At 38.5% G+C, this 27786-nt stretch overlaps 1 protein-coding gene across 7 annotated transcripts in view; it reads right to left on the bottom strand.

Moving 5' to 3' along the window:
• VPS13B (vacuolar protein sorting 13 homolog B) overlaps positions 1-27786 on the bottom strand; it is a 767155-nt gene that overhangs the window by 92786 nt on the left and 646583 nt on the right. For all 7 annotated transcript variants that reach the window (XM_055431816.2, XM_055431817.2, XM_055431818.2 and 4 more), the window contains exons 40-42: positions 13952-14148; positions 6765-6946; positions 5239-5588 (exon numbers count right to left, since the gene is read on the bottom strand). In XM_055431816.2, the coding sequence (XP_055287791.2) occupies positions 5239-5588; positions 6765-6946; positions 13952-14148 (729 nt within the window). The remainder of the gene's footprint in view (positions 1-5238; positions 5589-6764; positions 6947-13951; positions 14149-27786) is intronic.

Here is a 27786-nt window from a genome sequence, read left to right as displayed (position 1 = left end):
TGTCTTTCATTAATCTACTGAGGCTCAGCAAATTAGTAATATGCTCCTAATGTGTGGATACCTCCTTTTCCACTGGTTGCTGTTACATCAAAGCACTGGCTGAGTAATAGAGCATTTTTGTGTTTATTCTTTTTATTACCCTGACTAGGTTATGGCTTAAAAATAATCAACATACCTTTGGTAAACAGAATAGCTAAATAAATGGCTAACTTGAGAATGCAAGAAAAAAATCTTAATTAGCCAATGACTTTTCAGATAATGGGAGGTAATATGTCACTGATAGGGCTTCCCTGTGGCTCAGATGGTAAAGAATCTTCCTGCAATGCAGGAGACCTGGGTGTGATCCCTGGGCCAGTTTCTCCAATTGGCCTCTATTTCCTGGTTGTGGCTCTAAGTAATGTAACAAAGCCACACTCCATCATTTGCCATTTTACTAAGGGGAGGGAGAGTAAAAAGGGCTGTATTATCATGAGCATGGAGATTTAAGTGACTGTGTGGCCTGAAGCCTAGGAGTCAATGGGTGAATGTACTGGAATCCAGCCTGGACCGAGACCTGATCTAGAACCTTATGAGAACAGTTATCCTGGGAGGTACAAGCCCCTCCGAATCAACCAGAAGGCCCCCCACATGCGCAGGCAGAGCTCCACAGCTGCAGTGAGTGAAGAGGCCTTGAAATATCTCATGCTTCTAGAGATATCCTTGAGGGATATCTAAGCGCTCATTCTAACATCTGTCTATTCTCACCAACCCTCTCTGTTCTCATGGAGTGGAACCTTGCCTGACAACCACACTAATCATAAAGCGTCTCTGGTAAGTGAGACTGAGGCAGTTATAACCAATAATTACCTGCTGTCTACCATACTCCTTTTTGTTGTGGCTTTTAATCAGGAGCTGTGATTTCAAAACTGGACTGCCCACAGGTTTCAGGCATTCTGCCTAGTCCGGCCCCCGCCGCATCTTGAACCACTCTCCTCTAGACCCCAGTTCCACCAGCCCCTTTCAGCTCCTCCAACACCACAGGCCTCCTCTCAGTTCATCCAACATGTCAAATTCCTTCCTGCTTCAGTGCCATTCTTTTGCTTGGACCTCTTTTCCTCCTAGCTCAACTAACTTGTTCCGACTCAGTTTTCAGGTTCCTGTCTTCAGGTCATGCTCTCAGAGTAAGCAGCCTCCTGAGATCCTCCCAGATCACCTTAGGTCCACCTATTTTATGCTTACACAATACTGTATATTTTGCCTTAACCGTAATGATCCCTGTGCTGTGCTTAGTTGTTCAGTTGTGTCTGACTCTTTATGACCCTATGGACTGTAGCCTGCCAGTCTCCTTAGTCCTTGGGATTCTCCAGGCAAGAATACTGGAGTGGGCTGCCATGTCCTCCTCCAGGGGATCTTCCTGATCCAGGTATTGATCCCAGGTCTCCAGCATTGCAGGCAGATTCTTTACCGTCTGAGCCACCAGGACTGAGTAATTACTTGAATGATTTTAGGTCACTGTTGTCTCCATCATTAGACTCTATGATGCATAAGGGCAGGGTCCAGTGCGGTGTTATTTACAACTTCATCTCCTGTTCTCAGTATCATGCGTGACATGTAAGTACTCAACAGACACTTATGAAACAAATAAGTGAGCAAACTTAAAATCATAAATGTAATACAGGTTCCAGTAGAAAGAAAATACAGGAAGCACTGATTTTCTTTTTCTAAAAAGTCTCTAATTTTAGACTCAGAGATAACTGCTGTTAACATTCTGGAGAATTTTTTTCCAGCAGTTTTTCACTTCTGGTGTCCTGCTTGTTCCCATTCTGATCTATCCTCTCCAATCCTATCTTATGTACTTTTTTTAAGTAGGGAAAATATACAGCTTTACTGATAAAACTCAAGAATCAAAAGACCAACTGGATTCCCATTCCTCAGAAAAAGGTTGCTAAGAGGATGCTAAGGAAATGGTTATATGTAAAACAGACCAATCCTATCTTATATATCTTATATATTTAAAGGTTTGTAAACCTTTAATTAAACTGGAGTTACAGTGTATAATTAGTTTTGATGAGATTTTTCCATTTAGCATTGTATAATCAACATAAACTGCTCTCCTTGTAAACATTTTTCTCTCCTTTAGGTCCAAGAGTACAAACATGAAGAAAGGGATATGATTCCAATGTCCCACTTAAGATAGTCAACCTGAGACTGAAATTCAATTTTCTTAACGAATTGGGATCAATTTGCTGGTTAGACAAAGGTTAAGTTACCAGATGGGGACTGAGTAGGAAAAAAATAGTCATATTACTTTCCTCATCTCTAAAAACTGACCTTTAATAAATGATGAAGGTTTTAGGAAAAAATGTAAATCAAAGAACACAGGGGGTTGTTTACATTTTTCTAAAGAATATTCAAAGTCCTGAGGGAACTGTTTCTCTACTGCTTCTTCATCTGTGGGGTTCATTATAACTGTAATAAGTTTAAGCATTTCTTGGAATGTTTAAATTCTAGTGTATTATAAAAAATTGGTACATACTGTATATGACATCATATAAAAGCAAAATCTCAGAACGCTCTTGTAATTAAAAGATGGCTTATTTACATTTAAGATTTGTGCTGGAGTGTTAGGCATTTAAAAAGGGATATCCTTATGGTCTAAGATAAGACACATGACCATAATCTTAACTTTAAAAAAAAATCTCCTTTATAATGTTATTTGGTCCAAATGTGGGAATGTGACATAGAAATATAAAGCAAACTGCAAGTGGCATTTTGGGTCCTTAATCTGGTTTCACAAAATATTAATCATTCACAAAAGAGAAAAAAAAAATCTACAGCCAGAGAAATCAGACACTGATGAAGGCTTCTGTTAATCTTGAACTTGTGACCTAAAGGTGAAAGGTCAAATTGTGTCATGCTTCAACTGTCTGGTCCATCTACACTGGATACAAACGACTTGTCTCCGATACAAATCTGATAAAGTATGTGGAGAACTCAAATAACATATCCTGCTTATTAAATTCACATTTCTCATTGGCAATAATTACACTGTATATGAGCATTATATACACAACAAAATCCAAGCTTGGGAAGCTAAGCTTCCCTTCTGAAGGGGATAAACCACATTCAGAACATCTTAGAAACAATGAACTTAATAACCCTTCTATAAGACCATGTCAATGTCAAATGTCCTATAATTTCAAAGTAGTGCATTTTTGTATTTACTTTAGAATACACAGGGCTAGATGCCTACCACATTAAAACTTGGTGGCAAGTACCCTTGACATGGGAGGAAACAAGAAAATTACAGCAACAATTACAGAAGTATATCCTCTTGTGGCTCATGTTAACATTGCCAAATCCCTGTATAAATCAGAACCAACTATTCATAGAATGTACCTGTCAGCAATATGCTACGTGACATATGGCTCTACTTAATCAAATATACAATTCCATTTTTTAAAAAAACTCAGAATATTCCTTCAAGGCACTGTGTTAGCCAGTCAGTCATTCACACTCTGATGTGGTTTAAAACATTTAAATATTTATGCACCGTGCTTTATTTATATGTATAGCTGTGTCTAAGAATATTTTTACCCTGGGAGGAAACTGATATTTCTGAGGGCCATTTTGCAGTAGTTGCTACACATGAGTCCTTTTATTATGGTCCTGATACCAAGACAAAAATATCCTGGGTTTAAACGCTCTATCAATGACTCTCTTGTATTCTCTAGGTTTGTTTTTTATTAAATGCATTGTTCAAAATATGACAAAAAACAGAAATTGGAGCCACGGAAGTTTTTTTCACATCGCTATTCGAACCAGCTGCAAAGATTTAGATCACACTAGCTCTTATTTTACGCATGTCCTCTGCAACAAGAAAACCATGGAATGCCCTTAAAAAAGTTTTAAAATCTGAAACAGATGTGTTATCTTCTTCCCTTTGCTATTGTAGTGCCATGCTAGGTAATTAATTCCTTAGTCTTGCATAGGTCTTCATGCATATAAAGAAGAGAGTTCATTCCCATAAAAATTCTTAAGTTGGAGAACTCGGCCTCCCCCCAGCCCCACCGTCCCATCCCCACACGAGGTCAGGGTGGAGTGAAGGACCACTTTTCTTGGGGAGTTAGTCTGCACAAATGCATGTAACACACAAAATGGGGGGAAATATCTCAGCTTAAATAACAACTTGGGCTTTTTGAAAATGCAATATTATACTGAAAATCAGGAAGGGAAGCAGAAATGATTTGTTATTAAATCACCGAGCATACTATGATCCAAATATTTTGTGAAATTATATTTATGATAGTGAACACGGGCTGCTGCTACTGCTGCTGCTAAGTCACTTCAGTCGTGTCCGACTCTGTGTGATCCCATAGACGGAAGCCCACCAGGCTCCCCTGTCCCTGGGATTCTCCAGGCAAGAACACTGGAGTGGGTTGCCATTTCCTTCTCCAATGTGTGAAAGTGAAAAGTGAAAGTGAAGTCGCTCAGTCGTGTCCGACCCTTAGCGACCCCACGGACTGCAGCCTACCAGGCTCCTCCATCCATGGGATTTTCTAGGCAAGAGTACTGGAGTGGCTTGCCATTGCCTCTCCGAGTGAACACGGGCAGGTTCCCCATTTTAAATATGTCATTTAAAACAGGCTTATATTCTATCTCTTTTCTAATACAGCTAATTTCTGACAAAAGATAAAAGGAAAAAATTACTCATCAAGAGTCTTTAGCTGGTTAAAAAAATCTAATACTGACTGCTTTTTTAGTGAATCAAAATGACAGAATAATAATGGGAGGAAAGCTAAGATTATATCGTGCTCACCTATTTCCTCTCACTGCCTTTTTGCTTTGAAAGATGAAATGCTTTTATCAGAAAGGCTCACACAGGTTCTTCATTTCTGCAATGGCTGCTTAGACAATTTGATACATACCAAGTCGAAGCTTTGGCAAACTAAAGCCATAATACTTGGAAAAAATTTCTGGGAATATGTTACTTTCCACACAGATGTGGTACATTAGTCACAAAAATGTGGGCATGATCTCTGATGCATGTGTAGAGAACCCATATTCTCCAAAGGTTTTAAAAATAACATGCATCGCTTTGCCAAAACAGAAGAGGCCCCAAATATAATGATGCCCATCAGATTCTTCATTCTCTCACATTTTTGTTTGTGCTTAATTTATTATTAGAAGTGATAACACAGAGTGTCTAGTAAAAGATCACACACGGACAAACTGTAAACTGTTCTAGAATGTACATACCTGCTGCCAAGCTTGTATTGCAGTGTTTAGAGAATGAACTACATGTTGCCCAAAGTTTACAAATATTGAGTCAATGATGATGGAGCAATCAATCAGCTTTTCTACTGCATTGCTGGAAATTGCAGTCTGTCCAAAGATGCTGAAGGGTTTCACCAAGCTTTGCATTGTCACATTTCTGCACTCTAGAAGTTTACAATCAGCTTGAGCTGAAAACTGGATCTCCTGACAGACAGAACTATTGTTCCATTGTCGAAGATACATGTGTGGTTCTTTGAAAGAAATAACCATGTATTCTAATTCAGATGGCACATTTTTATCAGAAATAAATGGCTGTAGGTATTTTGGTGGAGCTGTTGAGAAAAACAAGAAACATAGCAGTTGAGATGAGCCAACACTTTATGGAAATACAGAGATGATATTTAAATTACTCACTTCTTGGTTATTGAATGCAATAGTTCCTGGTTAATAAATTCAAACATTCTCTTGAAGATAATATAACATTTAAATTACCATTTGGTATTTATAAACAACACTTTTGTTCAAAAAGACAAAACAAAACAAAAAATTTTTTTAAAAAAAGGAAAAACAAACCAACAAAAATAAAGTAACAAACAAACAAAACTGACAAAAAACTGTTTTGTTCAAACAGCAAGTTTCTTTCCAAAGGTTACAGTTGCAGAAAAATAAAATGAAGAGGAGGTAAACATTTAAGGCGTGTTAACAGAAGTGCTCTGTATCTACCCACCAAATCTGAAAACCAAAAACATGACCCAGAATTAGAAAATACAGGTTAAGCTCTCTTTTTGCTGAAAAGGCAAGATGCTTAACAGCAGCTGTGTTTAGTTTTAATCTGATTTTTTTTCCTTTTTCCATTACATGTAGGTTGAAAACCTAACACCAGAATCAAAATGTATTAAGGAGAAAAGATTTGGTACAGACTTTTAAGAATAATTATTCATGAACATGAGCAAATTTGTAAAAGGTCACTTTTGATATGTGGAAAAAGTTACTCTTCTACCTTATAAACTTGTGAAAATGCTAGTCCTTTAAAATATTGGAGAATTTGTCCATTTTTGGTGGAAGGTATTTATACTTTTTGAGATAAAGTAGTATCAAGTACTTTTGGAAACTATTTGCCATTAATGTAATGGCTCTGAATATAAAACAAAAACAGATGTACTTCTTTCAAAAAATTCATAATTGGAGTAACAGTAAAAACCTGCAATTTTTGTAACTTCCTTGAAAATTCTCATTAGGAAGTGCACTAAATCATGGCAATTCAATATAACTGGTAACCTATATAATAGGTAAATGAGATGGTTCAAATGTAAGGGGGATAATTATTATATGAAATAAAAAAACTTCAGAATAACTTTGCTGGTGCTGATTGTTGAAGGAAATAAACGCTGCTTCTAAAAATGTCCTCTTTCCCCATGTGAGTGGTGGTCATGTGGGAAGGAGTTTTGTGTAGGGACAAAACATTAAGTATTAAGTGGATGTTATTTTGATGCTAAAATAAAGAGTACCTGTGCCAAGCTGATCAAGATGATGACAAAGATGGAACTCCAGGTAAGCAAACTGGAAGGAAATGCAAAGAGATGGGACAAACCATGGGGTAAAACAGGAGTCAACTCTGGTACAGGCAGCCAGGGCTGTTGGAGTTACAAGCTGGTCACAAGTGCTTTGAGAACCAGATTCACTTGCAGAACTGTGGGAAATAATTAATAAAAGTTCAGTAATCTACATTTTCCAACATCATATAAATGAAACATCTTTCTATAAGGGTTTTGAAAGCTAGCTCCCATCACCCTATAGTCAGTATATTATCAAATCTTCCATATTTGTTCACATAAATGAGTTTCTTTTAAAAATTAAGTTCTTTTTGATTATTCTCTATGAGCTATTAGCAGAAGTTTCATAGAATTACTGAAACCCCAGACCATATTGACCGCCAACCCAATTTTCTTCCATCCACATTTCACATGACTTATGGACAACTTGTTCTCATATTAAAGACCAACACAATTTAGAGTATGACTCTGCTGTTCAAAAGACCAAATGTTTTCAGCATCATAAATCTTTTGTTTTACTTCTCCAGATTGTCCATATCCATATTCCCATATAAGTTAGTCAATACTATTTATTGAATACCCACTGAATACTGTACTAAGTGCCATAAAAGTTATGACCATGTTCAGAAGAACCAAGGTCTCATGGACAAATATACTGCACGTATATTGAGTACACATATACTGAATATAGGTATTGGGTCCTCTCTTTATTTGTCCATCCCCCTAACACATTTTATACCAGAAAAATTCGATTAAATAAATAGTGAAGGCATCTGTAGGAGGGAATAAATTTTTTCAAAGTGGCTTCTGGTGTGCATGGGAAACATACAGCCTCGTTACCTCACCTCAGTTTGCTCATAGAAACATGGAGCTGGGGACTGGGAGATGCCAGGGTGCATTCTGTTAATTGTGGCTCACTGAATAGATGCAGCCCTAGTCCCCCTCACCGTCTTCCACCCTCTTCTTGCCAAATCTGAAATTTGCTTATAGCTGTGGTGGAGCCTGGCTCCCACATCCATGAGGAGCTTAGAGAAGAAGCACTGGCTTATAGTGTCCTCGGGAGAGCTATGACAGGAAAAACTAAAGAAATATATCCTAGGTTTTCAATGAAGTCACAGTCTAACTGGTGGTATAAAATATGTAGACATTTACAAACAGTATAAAATGGAACAAACACTGAGGAGTAGGAAAGTTGGAGGTGCGGCCAGAGCAGACCCAAGAGGAATTCAGAATGGCGTGGGGTGAATAACGTGGGGTTCTCAAGAGTGTGAATCTTCAGCTGGGTTTTGAAAGAAGTGGTGAAAAGGCTGGTGAAAAGAAAGCTAGGTTTAGTGAGTGTTTAACTTCAAGGAGTTTACAGTGTGGTGGTATTTACTGCAATGTTATGACTCTGTACGCAAAAATCCATTGTATACAAAGAAAACACAACTCTGGGCCAATCTGTTTCTGATGAAATGTTATGCATGAAAATGCAGCTAGGTATACTCTTAACAGTTCTATAAATGGGCATACTAATCCAAACAGCTTTACAGGAATTTTATTTGTGGAATTACAAATAAAGATCTCATTTAAAATAAACAACAAGGCCCCACTGTATATAGCACAGGGAACTATATTCAATATCTTGTAATAACCTATAACAGAAAAGAATATGAAAACATATATAATACACATTATACATATGTAACTGACTCACTTTCCTATACACCAGAAACTAACATAACACTGTAAATCAACCACTTCACTTAAAAAAAAAAATCACAGGTAAAAAAGATCTCACTGGCAAGGTAAAATTAAAATTTATATTTATTCAAAAAGGCCAAACTGTATTAGTTGTATTAATACATGTGTTTTACCCATATGAACTCTCTCCCTTAAGAAGTTGTTAAAAATAGGGTATAGTGTTAGTCAAAATATCATTGAAAATCCAGATGAGAGTACTTTGAGATCAGTTCTAAAACTGTAAGCACACAATTTGAGGTGTTTATCTGAATAATTTTTTTTGCCAATTGCCATTTTTGACTCTCCTAATATTTTCCAAAATTTACTTTTCTCTCTCTTGAGAGTAGCAAATACTGTAATAAGTTGAAAAGGTTGCTAAGGCATCACAATCTTTATTTATAACAAATTGATTGACTTTTTACTTTTTCTAAATTAAATGTACAAATCAATGGTTAAAAAAATATTTTTAGGTCTTCTAGCAACTCCTAACATATATATTCAAGCAGTCAGTACTCTTTCAATCTTGAATTCCTATCTAAAATGTGACTAATCTATATTTAAAAACTTGAGTAATAACAAAATTAAAATGTTTTAAACATAAAATTAATATGGCACAAGCAATATGAATATGCTTTATATTTTGAATCAATAAATTTGAAGTTTTTTGATATTCACCTTAATTTGATCATCACTATACAAGTGAACTCTGGGAGTTGGTGATGGACAGGGAGGCCTGGTGTGCTGTGATTCATGGGGTCAAGAAGAGTCGGACACGACTGAGCGACTGAACTGAACTGATACACTTATATGCAGAGTACATCATGAGAAAAGCTGAGCTGGAAGAAGCACAGGCTGGAATCAAGATTGCCGGGAGACATACCAATAACCTCAGATATGCAGATGACACCACCCTTATGGCAGAAAGTGAAGAGGAACTAAAAAACCTCTTGATGAAAGTGAAAGAGGAGAGTGAAAAGGTTGGCTTGAAGCTCAACATTCAGAAAACTAAGATATGGTATCCGGTCCCATCACTTCATGGGAAATAGATGGAAAAACAGTGGAAACAGTGTCAGACTTTATTTTTTTGGGCTCCAAAGTCACTGTGGATGCTGACTGAAGCCAGAAAATTAAAAGACGCTTACTCCTTGGAAGGAAAGTTATGACCAACCTAGACAGCATATTAAAAAGCAGAGACATTAGGTCCGTCTAGTCAAGGCTATGGTTTTTCCCGTGGTCATGTATGGATGTGAGAGTTGGACTGTGAAGAAAGCTGAGTGCCGAAGTGTTGATGCTTTTGAACTGTGGTGCTGGAGAAGACTCTTGAAAGTCCCTTGGACTGCAAGGAGATCCAACCAGTTCATTTTAAAGGAGATCAGTCCTGGGTGTTCACTGGAAGGACTGATGCTAAAGCTGAAACTGCAATACTTAAAGGGCCACCTCATGCAAAGAGTTGACTCACTGGAAAAGACTCTGATGCTGGGAAAGGTTGGGGGCGGGAGGAGAAGGGGACGACAGAGAATGAGATGGCTGGATGGCATCACCGACTCTGTGGACATGAGTTTGAGTGAACTCCGGGAGTTGGTGATGGACAGGGAGGCCTGGCGAGCTGTGATTCATGGGGTCGCAGAGAGTCGGACACGACTGAGCGACTGAACTGAACTGAACTGATACTTCCAGAGTTAGCCATGTGGGGTGAAAAGTAGGAGGGTGAAACCAAGCAGAAAGGTGTTTTGGTCCATCTGAAGACATCTGGTTGATACTAAACTCAGGGAACCTAGTAGAATAGCCCAAAGACTAAGACCTGGGCCCACCAGTTCATTTCTCATCTTTCCTCCCAGGTCCACCACTGGGTAAGAAACCATAAATTCCAAATACAGCATTTGCTCGCCTGCCATCATGTTTGCTCTCGAGATCCACTTTCTGCCCTTCCCTGTCCTATTCTCCGCCCCTGCCTGTACCAACAAGCCACTTTTTTCTCAGCGTGTCTTTTGGTTCAGCCAGTGGAAGGTGCCCACAGGAGATCAGAAGATGGAAAGAGACTAAGGGGACGGCCTCCATTCCTCTGGCTCCTTCTTAGTCACATTTCCTCACGTTGCTGGTCCCTCCACCAAAAACAGCTACAATGACGTGTTCTGGGTTAGTTGCAGTAATGGCTGTATCACCTGGCTTTTCCAGGACTAAGAATGGGATAGTTCCTCATAGTTTCTAGCCTCAGGGTACTGTCCTATCCCTTAACCTTGCCAACACTTTGGAAACAGTCTTTACATTAAACTCTCCTCAGGTAATCTGCTTGAGTTCTGGTCAGGACCTAACTGGTAAAAGGGGTTTATTTAAACTTCAGCAGTGTGTAATGGGGATGGGCAAATATATACATGATGAGACTCAAAATAAATAGCTAAAATGGCTATCCTGAAAGTGAAAGTGTTAGTCGTTCAGTTGGGTCCGACTCTTTGTGACAGCACGGACTGTAGTCCGTCAGGCTCCTCTGTCCATAGGATTTTACAGGCAAGAATACTGGAGTGGGTTTCCATGCCCTCCTCCAGGGGATCTTCCTGACCCAGGGATCGAACCCTGCATAGCAGGAAGATTCTTTACCATCTGAGCCACCAGGTACTCTCCAGGTCAGGCCTTAAAGACTGTATTTCCTGTTTCAGTCCAGTGCACCACAAATAGAAGTCTCATAAAGGTCAGTACTATTGTGGAAACTAAGACTAACCATTACCCAATATTCATTTTCATATGACCAAGAAAACCATTAATTAAAGACAGCAGAAAATAAGTATTACAAATACATGGGGACTGAACTAAAGAATACATGCCTGTATGGGATACACAGACCAAGGTTTAAGAGACTGAATCTTTTGTCTCCAGTCCTATGTACTGAAGGCTACCTGCCACCCTTCAGACTGGTTAGCTCCTACCCCTTCCTAAGCTTTCAGCTCAGAAATCAGGTTCCTGGGGCCAAATACCTAGTTGGGGATGGAGCCAGGACTTAAACCCAGGCCTCCTGACTTGAAACTCTCTAATAATTAAACAGTGCTTCTACTCACATACACACAGTGATGCTACTAAGTGTCTTACACTGTTGTACTTTTTGACAATTGTGGGCAGGATGCCTTTTTTTTTTTTTAGATTAAGCTTCATGGGACTTATTTTTATGAATTTTCTTCTAGTAATGTACAATGGTCTGATGCATATCCATCTCAAACCATAAATATTATTTACGATAAGACAAATTCTAACCATGAAAGTGTCAGGTTTTTGCTCAGTTTTAGATTTCTCATGACAGAATATATTGGATCTAATTATAGCAGTTTTATCTCTACATAAAATGTTGAATATTATCAAAGCACTGATGTTTTCCTTCAAGAAATTGGATGAAATTTATTTACTGTCCTTTTGGAAAAATGTCTTAATGTTGGTGTTTTATTATGTTGACTTTTAAACCACGTCTTTAAATTTAATTTCACTAATACCAATTTCTACCTGAAAAATTTATGTCAAACAATTTAAAGCAAGATCAGTTACGAAATATTAGGCAAGATGAAAAATCCCAGGTGAGGACAAAAGACCTGTGATTACAATGTCAAAAGCCTGGTGAAAAATTGCCTAAATTTGACTGCATAAATTTCCATTCCCTAAAGATTCCACATTTCTGCACTGCTAGATTTTTATGAATGTTTCAGATTCAAAGGACTTAACCTGTTCAATTGATGAAAATGTATTCTTTCATTATTAGAATCAAGAAATGATGTCTAACTTGATACTAATAAAACTGCTGTTTGTTTTTAAATCAATTTCATTACTGATAGCTCTGTTTTCTGAGATTTCCTGGTTTCTGACTAGGTAATTTATGCTTAGAAGAGGCAATCTTTCTATCTACCTGCTAACTCCTCACAGGACGGGTGTTCTTTTCACAGCTGCATTTCATACATGTAAAATCAACACCCCACTCCTCTAACATATTTTCACCAGTCATACTTTAGTAGGTAATATACTAGGAAGGTAATCATTTTTAAAGAGCCCAAATGACCTAGAAATAGAGTATGTAAAGTATAAGACATATTATTATTAAGCAAACAAAGTAATCAATGAAAAAAAGACTGTGAGGCTACAGACTAAAATGCAAACAGAGGTTTGTATTATGTGATATGATGATGGGTAGTGGTATTATTTTATTTCCCAAATATTCTTCAAGGAACACATATTATTACTAATTACAAAAGATAACATATTCACAACTATCTATAATATAAAATAGGAATCAGAATACAAAATGGTATGCTATGATTATGACCCTGTAATGGCATACGATGATGGCAAAAATAAAGGTAAAAAAAGAGAAAACAGTTCAGCTGCAAGCGGTGCTGGAATAGTGGATTTTTTGTTTTTTCTCTCTGTTAGTGTCAAATTGGTGCTTGGGAAAGAAAGGGAGGGAGGGATTATATATAAGGAATAAGATGATGCTAAAGTGAATCTGTCAGGAGAATTCAAAGGTAGGACATTGAAAGTGAAGGGCAGCAAGATTAATATGGGTCCACAGCACACATATCACACGACCCAAGAAACTGTTCCACTTATGGTGATTCAGTGTCTTTTTCTAGTCATTATGAGAGCATGAACAGAAAGATATAACAGATATGTAATCTAGAAGGAGCGCTGAAGAACACAATGCTGAAGCCATTTTTTCTCTAATTTAGTGGATGTATTAAGCAAGCAAATACTGAAAGAGGGAAAAATTTGTCTCTGTTTTGTCACTAACCAGTATCCTGCAGGAGGTGTGGAATAGGAAGTTCTAGGGACATGATTCAGAATACCTGAAGTCTATAGCTCTCAAGATACATTACAGACAGATAGATTCAAGAGCTGGATAAAGCTTTGGCTATTTGAAATCCTCTGAGTATAAATTATTTTGGTTAGCCAAGTTTTCCTAATGTCTGGAGGTCTGTCTTTTAAAGGGTTTTTTTTTTTAAAACCACGTAAGAAGGAAATATTTCCAAACCTTATCTTTTCAGAAGAAGACAATTATTTACTTAAACTCTCTTTTAATGCCCCACGGTTAACCATTTACATACACGATAATTGTCATTAAGAGTCTACTGAAGTGTATATGGCTCTTTTCCTCTATAAGTTTTTAGTTCAGGATAACTAGATTTTGTAGTTTGCCTTTTGCTCTCTTTCCTTTTATATTTAAGGAACAAGCACTCTGAAAGAGCTCACAGTAAAACACAGGAATTTTAACACAAAGACTTTGAAACATCAGCTTCTATCTTGCTTCCTGGTTCTCATGCTTAGTTCCGATAGATGCAGCTGCTAGGGAGCTGAGATATAGCTAAATGAGGGGTCACTAGACAAGATGATTTGACTATGATTTCCTAGTACAACACCACTATTTCATTTTTCACTTTTTTCAGAGTTACCTTTGGTCATCAGCTCCATTTTGGCTGCTGTTCAAGACAATTCTCCAAAGATCCGAGGATACCAATTTCTTCTGGTCATTCACAAGATTGATATCTGGCAACTGCAGTTCACAAACTTTGCTTTCAGACAGACTAAATTCTCGAAATGCAACAAAAACCTTCTGGAGTTCATCCCAGTATTCCAAACTACAAGGAATCTATATTAAAAGAAAGATTTTAGAAGTTACAAAGAGAAACTATGCTTTTGTATTTGTTGGCATACAAATCAAATCTTCATAAAAGTTACAACCTAAAAGGGAAAATAAGTATAAAGGACAGTGATTTAGGATTTCTTTTCATAGTTATATTCATCCTGTTTACCTACTTTATTTTAAAAGGCCCATTCAAGAATAATATGTGAAAACAGTCAAGAAAGTTTTTAAACAAAGGAGAAGGAATGGGAAATTAATTCTACCAGATGTTAAATGTGCTACAAAGCTATACTCATTAAAGCTAAAGATAAGGTTGGAGTAGTAACATACAAATAGAAGAATAGAAACAAGAATAATAAAATATAAGTACAGATAAATTTTAGTATATAATGAAAGTACTTTTTCAAACAAGTAGGGGAGAGATAGGAAATGAGGTTGTAAGGACTATTTAGCCTGGTAAAACAAAGTCGGTCCCTACAGGATTCCTATATCAAAGTAAATTCCAAAAGGATCAAAATGTTAAGACTTTAAAGGCTAAAAACTGAGAGCATAAGGGAAAAAAAATCAGTTAATATTTATATCATAATAGGGTAAACTTTTCTGTGTGTGGCATGAAATCCAAAGATGGTAAGACAAGCCTCACAACTGGTAACATCAGAATGATTATTATTATTTTTGGTAACATCAAAATTAATAAAAAGCAAGCTAGGATAAAAACAGGTAATATTTAATGACAGATCTAGGGTCCCTGTTGTGATAGCAGAAAACTCTTATAAATCAATGAGAAAGTGATAAATAAGCATATAGAAAAGTAAGCAAAGACAGTTAGACAGTTGTTGGATGGAAGAGGCCCTGAATGTCCCTGCCTATTCTTGCCCGGTATGCAAAGGATGCAAGGCCCTGAAAGCTCTTCACTGGGGTCATTTCTCAGGCTGTGTTTGTAGAAAGCATCCTTGAGCGATGAGGTAAAGTTTCTTTCCAGGACAAAGAGCAGACTTGCTCTAAAATGGGTGGATTTGAAAAGCTCCACGTTCCATGCTGTGCCATTTATCTACTGCACGCTGAGAAAACCCTGGGGAGCCTTTCTGCATGGCCCCTGTGGGACTTGGGGGCAAGAGGAACCAATACAAAGATGACGTTCATGCTGTCTGCTGTGTCACAAAAAATGATATTCTTTGTTTCTGACCAAAGTCTAATACCTTCTGTAAGCATTTATAAAACATTAACAGGTTATTAGTCTGGATAAGGTGAAATTCCAGATTTGGACAGCAATTAATTCACAGAAGAAAAGATATAACCAGTCAGTAAACATGAAAAGATACTCAACTTCATTAATACTTCAGTTCAGTTGCTCAGGCATGTCCGACTCTCCGTGACCCCATGAATCACAGCACGCCAGGCCTCCCTGTCCATCACCAACTCCCAGAGTTCACTCAAACTCATGTCCACAGAGTCGGTGATGCCATCCAGCCATCTCATTCTCTGTCCTCCCCTTCTCCTCCCGCCCCCAACCTTTCCTAGCATCAGAGTCTTTTCCAGTGAGTCAACTCTTCGCATGAGGTGGCCCTTTAAGTATTGCAGTTTCAGCTTCAGCATCAGTCCTTCCAATGAACACCCAGGACTGATCTCCTTTAGAATGGACTGGTTGGATCTCTTTGCAGTCCAAGGGACTCTCAAGAGTCTTCTCCAACACCACAGTTCAAAAGCATCAATTCTTCGGCGATCAGCTTTCTTCACAGTCCAACTCTCACATCCATACATGACCACAGGAAAAACCAGAGCCTTGACTACACGGACCTTGGTTGGCAAAGTAATGTCTCTGCTTTTTAATATACTATCAAGGTTGGTCATAACTTTCCTTCCAAGGAGTAAGCGTCTTTTAATTTCATGGCTGCAATCAGCATCTGCAGTGATTTTGGAGCCCAGAAAAATAAAGTCTGACACTGTTTCCACTGTTTTTCCATCTATTTCCCATGAAGTGATGGGACCATGCCATGATCTTTGTTTTCTGAATGTTGAGCTTCAAGCCAACCTTTTCACTCTCCTCTTTCACTTTCATCAAGAGGCTTTTGAGTTCCTCTTCACTTTTTGCCATAAGGGTAGTGTCATCTGCATATCTGAGGTTATTGATATTTCTCCCAGCAATCTTGATTCCAGCTTGTGCTTCTTCCAGCCCAGCGTTCCTCATGATGTACTCTGCATATAAGTTAAATAAGCAAGGTGACAATATACAGCCTTGACGCACTCCTTTTCCTATTTGGACCCAGTCTGTTGTTCCATGTCCAGTTCTAACTGTTGCTTCCTGACCTGCATACAGGTTTCTCAAGAGGCAGGTCAGGTGGTCTGGGATTCCCATCTCTTTCAGAATGTTCCACAGTTTAGTGTGATCCACACAGTCAAAGGCTTTGGCATAGTCAATGAAGCAGAAATAGATGTTTTTCTGGAACTCTCTTGCTTTCTCCATGATCCAGCGGATGTTGGCAATTTGATCTCTGGTGCCTCTGCCTTTTCTAAAACCTGCTTGAACATCTGGAAGTTCACGGTTCATATATTGCTGAAGCCTGGCTTGGAGAATTTTGAGCATGACTTTACTAGCATGTGAGATGAGTGCAATTGTGCGGTAGTTTGAGCATTCTTTGGCATTGCCTTTCTTTGGGATTGGAATGAAGACTGACCTTTTCCAGTCCTGTGGCCACTGCTGAGGTTTCCAAATTTGCTGGCATATTGAGTGCAGCACTTTCACAGCATCACCTTTCAAGATTTGAAATAATTCAACTGGAATTCCATCGCCTCCACTAGCTTTGTTCATAGTGATGCTTTCTAAGGCCCACTTGACTTCACATTCCAAGATGTCTGGCTCTAGGTCAGTGATCACAATATCGTGAATATCTTTTTTGTACAGTTCTTCTGTGTATTCTTGCCACCTCTTCTTAATATCTTCTGCTTCTGTTAGGTCCATACCATTTCTGTCCTTGATCGAGCCCATCTTTGCATGAAATGTTCCCTTGATATCTCTAATTTTCTTGAAAAGATCTCTTGTCTTTCCTATTCTGTTGTTTTCCTCTATTTCTTTGCATTGATTGCTGAGGAAGGCTTTCTTATCTCTCCTTGCTATTCTTTGGAACTCTGCATTCAGATGCTTATATCTTTCCTTTTCTCCTTTGCTTTTCGCTTCTCTTCTTTTCACAGCTATTTGTAAGGCCTCCTCAGACAGCCATTTTGCTCTTTTGCATTTCTTTTCCATGGGGATGGTCTTGGTCCCTGTCTCCTGTACAATGTCATGAACCTCCGTCCAGAGTTCATCAGGCACTCTATCTATCAGATCTAGTCCCTTAAATCTATTTCTCACTTCCACTGTATAATCATAAGGGATTTGATTTAGGTCATATCTGAATGGTCTAGTGGTTTTCCCTACTTTCTTCAATTTCAGTCTGAATTTGGCAATGAGGAGTTCATGATCTGAGCCACAGTCAGCTCCTGGTCTTGTTTTTGCTAACTGTATAGAGCTTCTCCATCTTTGACTGAAAAGAATACAATCAATCTGATTTCGGTGTTGACCATCTGGTGATGTCCATGTGTAGAGTCTTCTCTTGTGTTGTTGGAAGAGGGTGTTTGCTATGACTAGTGCGTTCTCTTGACAAAACTCTATTAGCCTTTGCCCTGCTTCATTTCGTGCTCCAAGGCCAAATTTGCCTGTTACTCCAGGTGTTTCTTGACTTCCTACTTTTGCATTCCAGTCCCCTATAAGGAAAAGGACATCTTTTTTGGGTGTTAGTTCTAAAAGGTCTTGTAGGTCTTCATAGAACAGTTTAACTTCGACTTCTTCAGCATTACTGGTTGGGGCATAGGCCTGGATTACTGTAATACTGAATGGTTTGCCTTGGAAACGAACAGAAATCATTCTGTCGTTTTTAAGATTGCATCCAAGTACTGCAGTTCGGACTCTTTTGTTGACCATGATGGCTACTCCATTTCTTCTACGGGATTCCTGACCACAGTAGTAGATATAATGGTCATCTGAGTTAAATTCACCCATTCCAGTCCATTTTAACTCACTGATTCCTATAATGTCTATGTTCACTCTTGCCATCTCCTGTTTGACCACTTCCAATTTGCCTTGATCATGGACCTAACATTCCAGGTTCCTATGCAATATTGCTCTTTACAGCACTGGACCTTGCTTCTATCACCGGTCACACCCACAGCTGGGTATTGGTTTTGCTTTTGCTCCATCCCTTCATTCCTTCTAGAGTTATTTCTCCACTGATCTCCAGTAGCATACTGGGCACCTACCGACCTGGGGAATTCCTCATTCAGTATCCTATCATTTTGCCCTTTGTTACTGTTCATGGGGTTCTGAAGGCAAGTATACTGAAGTGGTTTGCCATTCCCTTCTCCAGTGGACCACATTCGGCTGTGGTCCATGTGATCAGATCGACTAGTTTCCTGTGATTATGATTTCAGTGTATCATTAACACTTACAGAAATTAAAATTAAAGCAATAATGTATATTTCTATTTATTAATGTGGCAGTTTGAAAAGACTGACAATTCTAATTTCTGTACAGGTGTAGGAAAAAAAAAAGCATTTCTACCCAGTATCTTTGGAGAATAATTTGGCAATATATATTAAGCACTTGGAAGGACACATCTAAGGATTTGTTTTTTCAGATATTCCAATGTAAGGATGTGTGTATGTGTGTGGATTTACTTCAGTACTATATGAATAAGAAAGTGAAAACATTAAAATATCTGTCAATATGAGATTAAATATAACATGTAGATCTATAGACTGGAATCTGTACAACCATTAAAATGAATTTCCTAATTATGACCATGCTTAGAGCTGATCACTACCTTTGTTGTGTCACTTCCATATCTACTACACTCCTCTACCACACAGGTCATTATACTTTGCAATTCCTTATTCGTGTTTGTCTCCTTTAGCTGACCCTGTGATCCTTGAAGCAAAAATTGAATATTCTTTTCAAACATATTAGCATCTCACAGTTTGGGGGACATAACATTATATTTAGTATATGCTTTCTGAATGAATAGACTTCTCCTTAATCTTTCTTAAATAAAGCAATTCTTAATCTTTGAGTGGGAATAAATTTTACCTCCATCTATAATAGTTTTTTTTCCTTAAACAGTGACTTCAGCATCCATGCATAGAGAGGAGCTAAATGGAAGAAAGGGGCACAAAATGGATATGTCTAAGAGGCTAACAGAGTGATGAAATGCAGCATGTTTTGGTTGGTGATAAAGACAAGTGACATATCAATAAGTTATACTTTCAGTCACCATTTCTTGAAATTCTCCTTCTTCTTGCTTTATAAGATACATACATTTTTCTAACTTTCTTCTTGCTGGGTCTTTGTTCCAATATTGTCTCTCAGTCTGAAATACCTATAGCATCTTTGGTTTCTCATTGTCTAATGTTTAAATCTTTCCCATTTATCAGGGTCCAAATGAAATACCACCTCTCTTTGAGCCTTTTCACCTCCCAGATGGAGAAATGCTTTCCGATTTCTGAACTCCAATAGTTTTTTAAAATGGGAATCTGTTTCATAGCTCTTATCACTATACACCTTGTTTCAGTTATTTCTATACATGACATTTTCCCTGATAGACACATTCTTTGAGGGAATGATTTCCATTTGGCTAAGCTTTGGATTTTCACAGCACCTGGCAAACTGTATACAGTGAATGTTCAAAAAAAAGTTGCTGAATAAATGAATGAATAATTCATGAATGAATGAGTGAATAAGCACATTCTGAGTGATTCAGTCCACCTCTGGCACACCAAAAATTCCCCACAGAGAAGTACAGAAGATTAAAGCACAAACTTTGGAATTACATCTAATGGGATTCAATTCCTAGCTCCATTAGCTATGGGTTATTGGGCAAATTAATTTTCCTAACATCAGTACCCATATCCCTAAAAAGAGGATGATAACAGAACTGGCTCATGAATTGTTGTGAGGATTAAAAGAGACAAACATTCTATTTAATAGCACACAATAAAAGCTTAAGAAATGTTAGTTACTAAATATTTATCCTTCTCATGAGCAAAGAACACTTCTTTTATTATGGATCTATTCCAACTCTCTCCTATACATCAAAACTTAGAAGCTTGGGCATTGTTAAAAGAATCAGGTAGGTTGTGAATAAGAGTCCTGCTTGTTAGATTTCTCAACAATGGGTTGGACTTGTGGAAAGAATAAACCTTGAATCTGGATGTTCAGGAAGCTTGTAATTATAGTTCAATATGGTTTTCTGCTGCATATCTATTAAGATGTGTTCCTGAATGATGGCTATTATTTGAGAGATAAAGGAATATCTCCTTGCTGAACTCCTTTCTAGACTGCCAGTAGGTCAGTCCTTTATCAGTTATGGATAAGATGTGGGAAGTGAGGTGAGACACATAAGAATCTCCTGGGAGAGGGCAAATGAGTTTAGAAAAAACATATTTAACATACTTAATGTTTTTTTATTAGTAGTAAATTAACAGAACGTAAAGTTCAAAAATAATCTTCTTGATAGTAAGGTTACATACCAAATGGGATGAAAAAAAGACTTGTTTCTGGTATTTTCTCCAGAAGTTCCCCATTAAAATTAATGTATAATAGCGTATGAAAACTGGCTGTCACACTGGAAAGCAGAGTGAGACATCAAGAGAAAACTACTACTAAGTTTTGATGTATAGGAGAGAGTTGGAATAGATCCATAATAAAAGGCAAACCAAGCTGGGAACCATTGTGGGAAGCCATTAGGTAGTTTAAGGGGAATGAAAGTGAACTGTACCAACATTGGGGCTTAGGGAAGGAGAAACTGTGAAAGTTCAAAAAGAGAGATTTGGAAGAAAGCCAAAGAAAAAATTTATTTTGTTCACAATTTTGTGTGAGGCTGGCTCTGTGGTTATATACTTCAATCGCAACATTCCAGGCTACTCTCAAAATTAGAAAACAGATAACTACTATAGACATACATCCTAAAATATGTGTTGTGTGTTTGTCAGGATTTTCCTTTATACCCCCTAATTTCCTTGGTTAATAAAGGGATATTAATAAATGAAACTTCCAAATGAAACTCTGTTGAAAAAATTTTAAATTGTGTGCCTATAAGTGCATTTACAAAAGTCATATATGAATCCTTTCTACCATTTTAAGAACATTTTTGTCTTGAAAACCTCAAAAGAAAAGCTGACAACAATACTCAGTACAATTAAACATTTTAAAGGTAATTTTAGTCAACTGTCTACTAAAATATATACTGAGCCACAAATTTATAAACCATATAAATATAATCTTTATTTTTAAAATTTCTTCATCATAAAAAGAAAAAAATCTTGTTGGTATTTCATTGGATAAAATTCTGGCCATGACCCTTAATCACCACTCTGAGACCTTGAGCACTTTATTTAATGACTCCGAGTCTTAGTTCCCTCATTGGTGAAAAGTAAGTAATAAAAACAAAATTATTTTAGCTCATGATAAGGATTCTAGACTTTATCTTAATGCCTACGAGATATCTTTGAAGGGTTTTAAGCAAAGGAGCAATGCTTAAAGTCAAATTTATATTTTTAAAAGCTTATGGATACTGTGTAGACAATGTGTTAGAAGAGAATGAGATGAGCAAGGATATGAACAGATAATTAAGAGGTTAGCACAGTGGTCTATGCTACAAACTAGATGGCTTATGGTATGGTTGGTGGTATGTGGGAGGTTCTTGAGACATAAAAATTTGTTGACTGATTAGATACTGGAGAGGGAAGAGTTAAGGATGACTCCCAGGTTTCTGGACCAAGCAACTGTGTGGGTGCTGATGTCATTTACTGGTATGAGTAAGACTGATGTATTCTGTTGGGGAGTAGGTTTGTGGTACTTATTGGGTGGAGGAGGGGAGAACCTAAGTTCATTTTTGGACAAGCTGAGCTAGAGGCACCAATGAGCCATCTAAGTGGAAATCCTGAGTATGGAGTTGGTTCTTCTAGAATGTGGGAGAGGGAGTTAACTGTGTTGATACATAGCTGTAGATTCAACCAGCTTTAACCTTTCATCAAGAGAGTACAATGGAAAGACAGCAAAGCAGCTTATAGTACTTATTCTCAAGAAGGTGTTCTAAATGATGAATTAAGAATATAAACTGTTTAGAAAGGGATGTGAGAACAGAGTAAACTGATGGATAGCAAGAAAGCAGAGAACTGTTAAGTTTCTATACATAAAAGTTTAATGAATGATGGTAGTGGGGCTTGCTGAGTGAGCAGACTGGAGATACGGAAAGATTGCTATTAGGATTAGGATGCTGGAATGAATGATTTAGGAGGAGGGGCAGTTTCAGATGCTGACAAGTCCCAGGGCTGGTGTGTGGGAGTGAGTACTTAGATGGGGCAGAGGAGGAAAGCACTAGAGTGAGGAGCTCAAGCTGGGGTCTGGCTGGCTCTTTTACACGGATGCTGACGGCTGTGAAGAAAAAGGCCAGACGCCACGGGCTGAAGACTTCTGAGGATGAGGGAGAATGACCAAATAGTTAGCAGGTGGCAACAACAGAGAGGGGTGAGGAGGATACAGTAAGTGGGACCAGTCTCCAAGAAGCAGGAAGTATTTACAGGAGGGGAGAAGAGTGCAGGCAAGTGGCAGGGGTGAACAGCAGATCACTTTATCTCCTGAGCCCGAGGCAAAAGTGATGTGGGAGAATAAACTGCTCACACCTCAGGGGGTTACAGGGGTGTACAGAGTCCCAGAGGACAGCAGAATTTCATTTAAGAAGGAGGAGAGGAAATTCTTAAAGAGGAAGAGGAAGACGAGGTTTATGAAAGTTCACCAGTCATTTAACAAGTGTTCCAAAGGGCTCAATGGAAAAGCCTGGGAAGCAGGTTTGGGAAGATCAGGAAAAAAGGGATACAAATCAGTCTCCATACAGTCAGTTCAGTTCAGTTGCTCAGCTGTGTCCGACACGTTGCGACCCTATGGACTGCAGCACACCAGGTGTCCCTGTCCATCACCAACTCCCGGAGTTCACTCAAACTCATGTCCATCGAGTCGGTGATGCCATCCAACCATCTCATCCTCGGTGGTCCCCTTCTCGTCTCACCTTCAATCTTTCCCAGCATCAGGGTCTTTTCAAATGAGTCAGCTCTCCACATCGGGTGGCCAAAGTATAGGAGTTTCAGCTTCAGCATAGTCCTTCCAATGAACACTCAGGACTATCTCCTTTAGGATGGACTGGTTGGATCTCCTTGCAGTCCAAGGGACTCTCAAGAGTCTTCTCAAACACCACAGTTCAAAAGCATCAATTCTTCGGTGCTCAGCTTTCTTCACAGTCCAACTCTCACATCCATACATGACCACGGGAAAAACCATAGCCTTGACCAGATGGACCTTTGTTGGCAAAGTAATATCTCTGTTTTTTAATATGCTGTCTAGGTTGGTCATAACTTTCCTGCCAAGGAGTAAGCGTCTTTTCATTTCATGGCTGCAATCACCATCTGCAGTGATTTTGGAGCCCCAAAAAATAAAGTCTGACACTGTTTCCACTGTTTCCCCATCTGTTTCCCATGAAGTGATGGGACCAGATGCCATGATCTTCCTTTTCTGAATGTTGAGCTTCAAGCCAACCTTTTCACTCTCCTCTTTCACTTTCATCAAGAGGCTTTTGAGTTCCTCTTCACTTTCTGCCATAAGGGTGGTGTCATCTGCATATCTGAGGTTATTGATATTTCTCCAGGCAATCTTGATTCCAGCTTGTGCTTCTTCCAGCCCAGCGTTCCTCATGATGTACTCTGCATATAAATTAAATAAGCAGGGTGACAATATACAGCCTTGACATACTCCTTTTCCTATTTGGAACCAGTCCGTTGTTCCATGTCCAATTCTAACTGTTGCTTCCTGACTTGCATATAGGTTTCTTAAGAGGCAGGTCAGGTGGTCTGGTTTGCCCATCTCTTTCAGAATTTTCCACAGTTGTGATCCACACAATCAAAGGCTTTGGCATAGTCAATAAAGCAGAAGTAGATGTTTTTCTGGAACTCTCTTGCTTCTTCGATGATCCAGCGGATGTTGGCAATTTGATCTCTGGTTCCTCTGCCTTTTCTAAAACCAGCTTGAACATCTGGAAGTTCATGGTTCATGTATTGTTGAAGCCTGGTTTGGAGAATTTTTGAGCATTACTAGCATGTGAGATTGCACTGGAGAAGGAAATGGCAACCCACTCCAGTGTTCTTGTCTGGAGAATCCCAGGGACAGGGGAGCCTGGTGGGCTGCCGTCTTGGGGTTGCAGAGTCGGACACAGCTGAAGCGACTTAGCAGCAGTAGCAGCAGCATGTGAGATAAGTGCAACTGTGCGGTAGTTTGAGCATTTTTTGCCATTGCCTTTCTTTGGGATTGGATTGAAAACTGACCTTTTCCAGTCCTTTGGCCACTGCTGAGGTTTCCAAATTTGCTGGCATATTGAGTGCAGCACTTTCACAGCATCATCTTTCAGGATTTGAAATAGCTCAACTGGAATTCTGTCACCTCCACTAGCTTTGTTCGTAGTGATCCTTCCCAAGGCCCACTTGACTTCACATTCCAGGAGGTCTGGCTCTAGGTGAGTGATCACACCATCGTGATTATCTGGGTCATGAAGATCTTTCTTGTACAGTTCTTCTGTGTATTCTTGCCACCTCTTAATATTTTCTGCTTCTGTTAGGTCCATACCATTTCTGTCCTTTATTGAGCCCATCTTTGCATGAAATGTTCCCTTGGAATCTCTAATTTTCTTGAAGAGATCTCTAGTCTTTCCCATTCTATTGTTTTCCTCTATTTCTTTGCACTGATCACTGAGGAAGGTTTTCTTATCTCCCCTTGCTATTCTTTGGGAACTCTGAATTCAAATGGGTTTATCTTTCTGTTTCTCCTTTGCTTTTTGCTTCTCTTCTTTTCACAGCTATTTGTAAAGCCTCCTCAGACAGCCATTTTGCTTTTTTGCATTTCTTTTTCTTGGGGATGGTCTTGCTCCCTGTCTCCTGTACAATGTCATGAACCTCCGTCCATAGTTCATCACGCACTCTATCAGATCTAGTCCCTTAAATCTATTTCTCACTCCCACTGTATAAATGTTAGGGATTTGATTTAGGTCATACCTGAATGGTCTAGTGGTTTTCCCTACTTTCTTCAATTTAAGTCTGAATTTGGCAATAAGGTGTTCATGATCTGAACCACAGTCAGCTCCCAGTCTTGTTTTGGCTGACTGTATAGAACTTCTCCATCTTTGGCTGCAAAGAATATAATCAATCTGATTTCGGTGTTGGCCATCTGGTGATGTCCATATATGTCTTCTCTTATGTTTTTGGAAGAGGGGTTTGCTATGACCATTGTGTTCTCTTGGCAGAACTCTATTAGCCTTTGCCCTGCTTCATTCTGCACTCCAAGGCCAAATCTGCCCGTTACTCCAGGTGTTTCTTGACTTCCTACTTTTGCATTCCAGTCCCCTATAACAAAAAGGACATCTTTTTTGAGTGTTAATTCTAGAAGATCTTGTAGGTCTTCATAGAACTGTTCAACTTCAGCTTCTTCAGCATTACTGCTTGGGGCTTAGACTTGGATTACTGTGATACTGATACTGTGGTTTGTCTTGGAAAAGAACAGAGATCATTCTATTGTTTTTGAGACTGCATCCAAGTACTGCATTTCGGATTCTTTTGTTGACTATGATGGCTACTCCATTTCTTCTAAGGGATTCTTGACATGACAAGAATCCAGACAAGCAGGGGAGAAATCTCAGTTCAGGGAATGAGTAGGAAAGAGAGAAGTGAGACATGTGTTGGAACTGAGATCTCATTTAGGAGGTAGGGACAATGGTTATGACTTCAGGAGTAGCCTATTGCTCCTTCCTGAGGCCTGGCTGCATTCTGTGTGTTCTTAATGAACTCTAGCTTTTTCTCCAATAAACTCACGGCACAGAGTCTGCACATGGTATACGTTCAATAAATAATTTAAAAATTTACAAGTGAAGATAGGTGCTGAAAAACCAACAATCTTTTTTTTGTTTATAGTTCTCTATTCTAAAAAGGTCTTGTTTTATATACTGAGCTCTCCTTTCAAATTATTTTGTGATCACATCCAATTTTACCAAACTTTTCATTTGCTTACTAATCTTCCTTTACCATTCAGTTGGAAGTAGACATTGCTAATCCCCAGGTTAGAAGTAACATAATTAAACTAAATATCTAATGTGGTCACACTGTGGTTCATATGGCAGCAATTATTCCCTAGTGGCTCAGGGGTAAAGAATCTGCCTGCCAATGCAGGATATGTGGGTTCGATCCCTGGGTTGAGAAGATCTCCTGGAGAAGGGAATGGCAACCCACTCTTATATTCTTGCCTGGAAACTCCCATGGACAGAAGAGCCTGGAAGGATATACAGTCCATAGAGTTGCAAAAGAGTTGGACACAACTTAGTGACTAAACAACAATTATTCTCAGGAATAAATCTGTGGTCTATTTTGTGTGATCTATTTAAAATAGCTTTATTTTGTGCTTTTAGCTTTGAAAGAGATGATGTGAATGATCTTTAGTTACATATCAAAACTGAGGATTTATTATTAATGCTTGCACTGAATAACTTGAAGGAAAGATGACTATTCCAAGAACGTCTGGTTGCCAAAAAATAGTTTAGAGAACCTAAATATCTAGTACTGAGTCATGGGAAGTGGGAACAAGTAAATTGGTTTCACTGGAAAACATTCCACATGTAACACATGGTACATTTCAAATGACTGTCAAGATTATATATATTTTTATTACATTTTGTTTTCCTATCCATTATTTGACAGGACCTAAAAAATTAGCCAGCCATACATAATAAACTGTACTCTAAGCATATGTGGTCTTTGCATAGAAATGTATTTTAGGTTGTATATCTGCCAGTTGGTAAAAGCACATGTATTCTTACATTTAAAATATGATTCCACGATTTGTTTCCATTTGATGGGTAACTTGGGAAGATGTGCATGTGTGTTGGCCATTTAAAAATATTTCTGGTACAAAGAATATTTTGGCACTTAATTTGTTTTTATTACTTAATAGTCCTGCCAAGACTATTAGCAGGGTAGCAACTGCCCATCTGTCCTCATAGAAAAACAGTTCTGAATTCTTTGTCCAGGGGTTGCTAAAGCTGTACCATTCATTGCCCCTTTGCCCACTTAGTGCCACCAATCAACCTAAGAAAAGGATACAGAGGAAGTGCATTCCCTGTAATTATGTACATATTAAAGAGATGGAAATAGATGGGGAAACAGTGTCAGGCTTTATTTTTTGGGGCTCCAAAATCACTGCAGATGCTGATTGCAGCCAGGAAATTAAAAGATGCTTACTCCTTGGAAGGAAAGTTATGACCAACCTAGATAGCATATTAAAAAGCAGAGACATTACTTTGCCAACAAAGGTCCATCTAGTCAAGGCTATGGTTTTTCCCGTGGTCATGTATGGATATGAGAGTTGGACTGTGAAGAAAGCTATCGCCGAAGAATTGATGCTTTTGAACTGTGGTGCTGGAGAAGACTCTTGAGAGTCCCTTGGACTGCAAGGAGATCCAAACAGTCCATTCTAAAGGAGATCAATCCTGGGTGTTCATTGGAAGGACTGATGCTAAAGCTGAAACT

This window comes from Moschus berezovskii, chromosome 16, assembly GCF_049115385.1.
Source record: "Moschus berezovskii isolate FMDL1 chromosome 16, NW_MosBer_1.0, whole genome shotgun sequence".
In the NCBI taxonomy this organism is placed as follows: domain Eukaryota; kingdom Metazoa; phylum Chordata; class Mammalia; order Artiodactyla; family Moschidae; genus Moschus; species Moschus berezovskii.
This window is presented reverse-complemented; position numbering and strand designations above follow the sequence as displayed.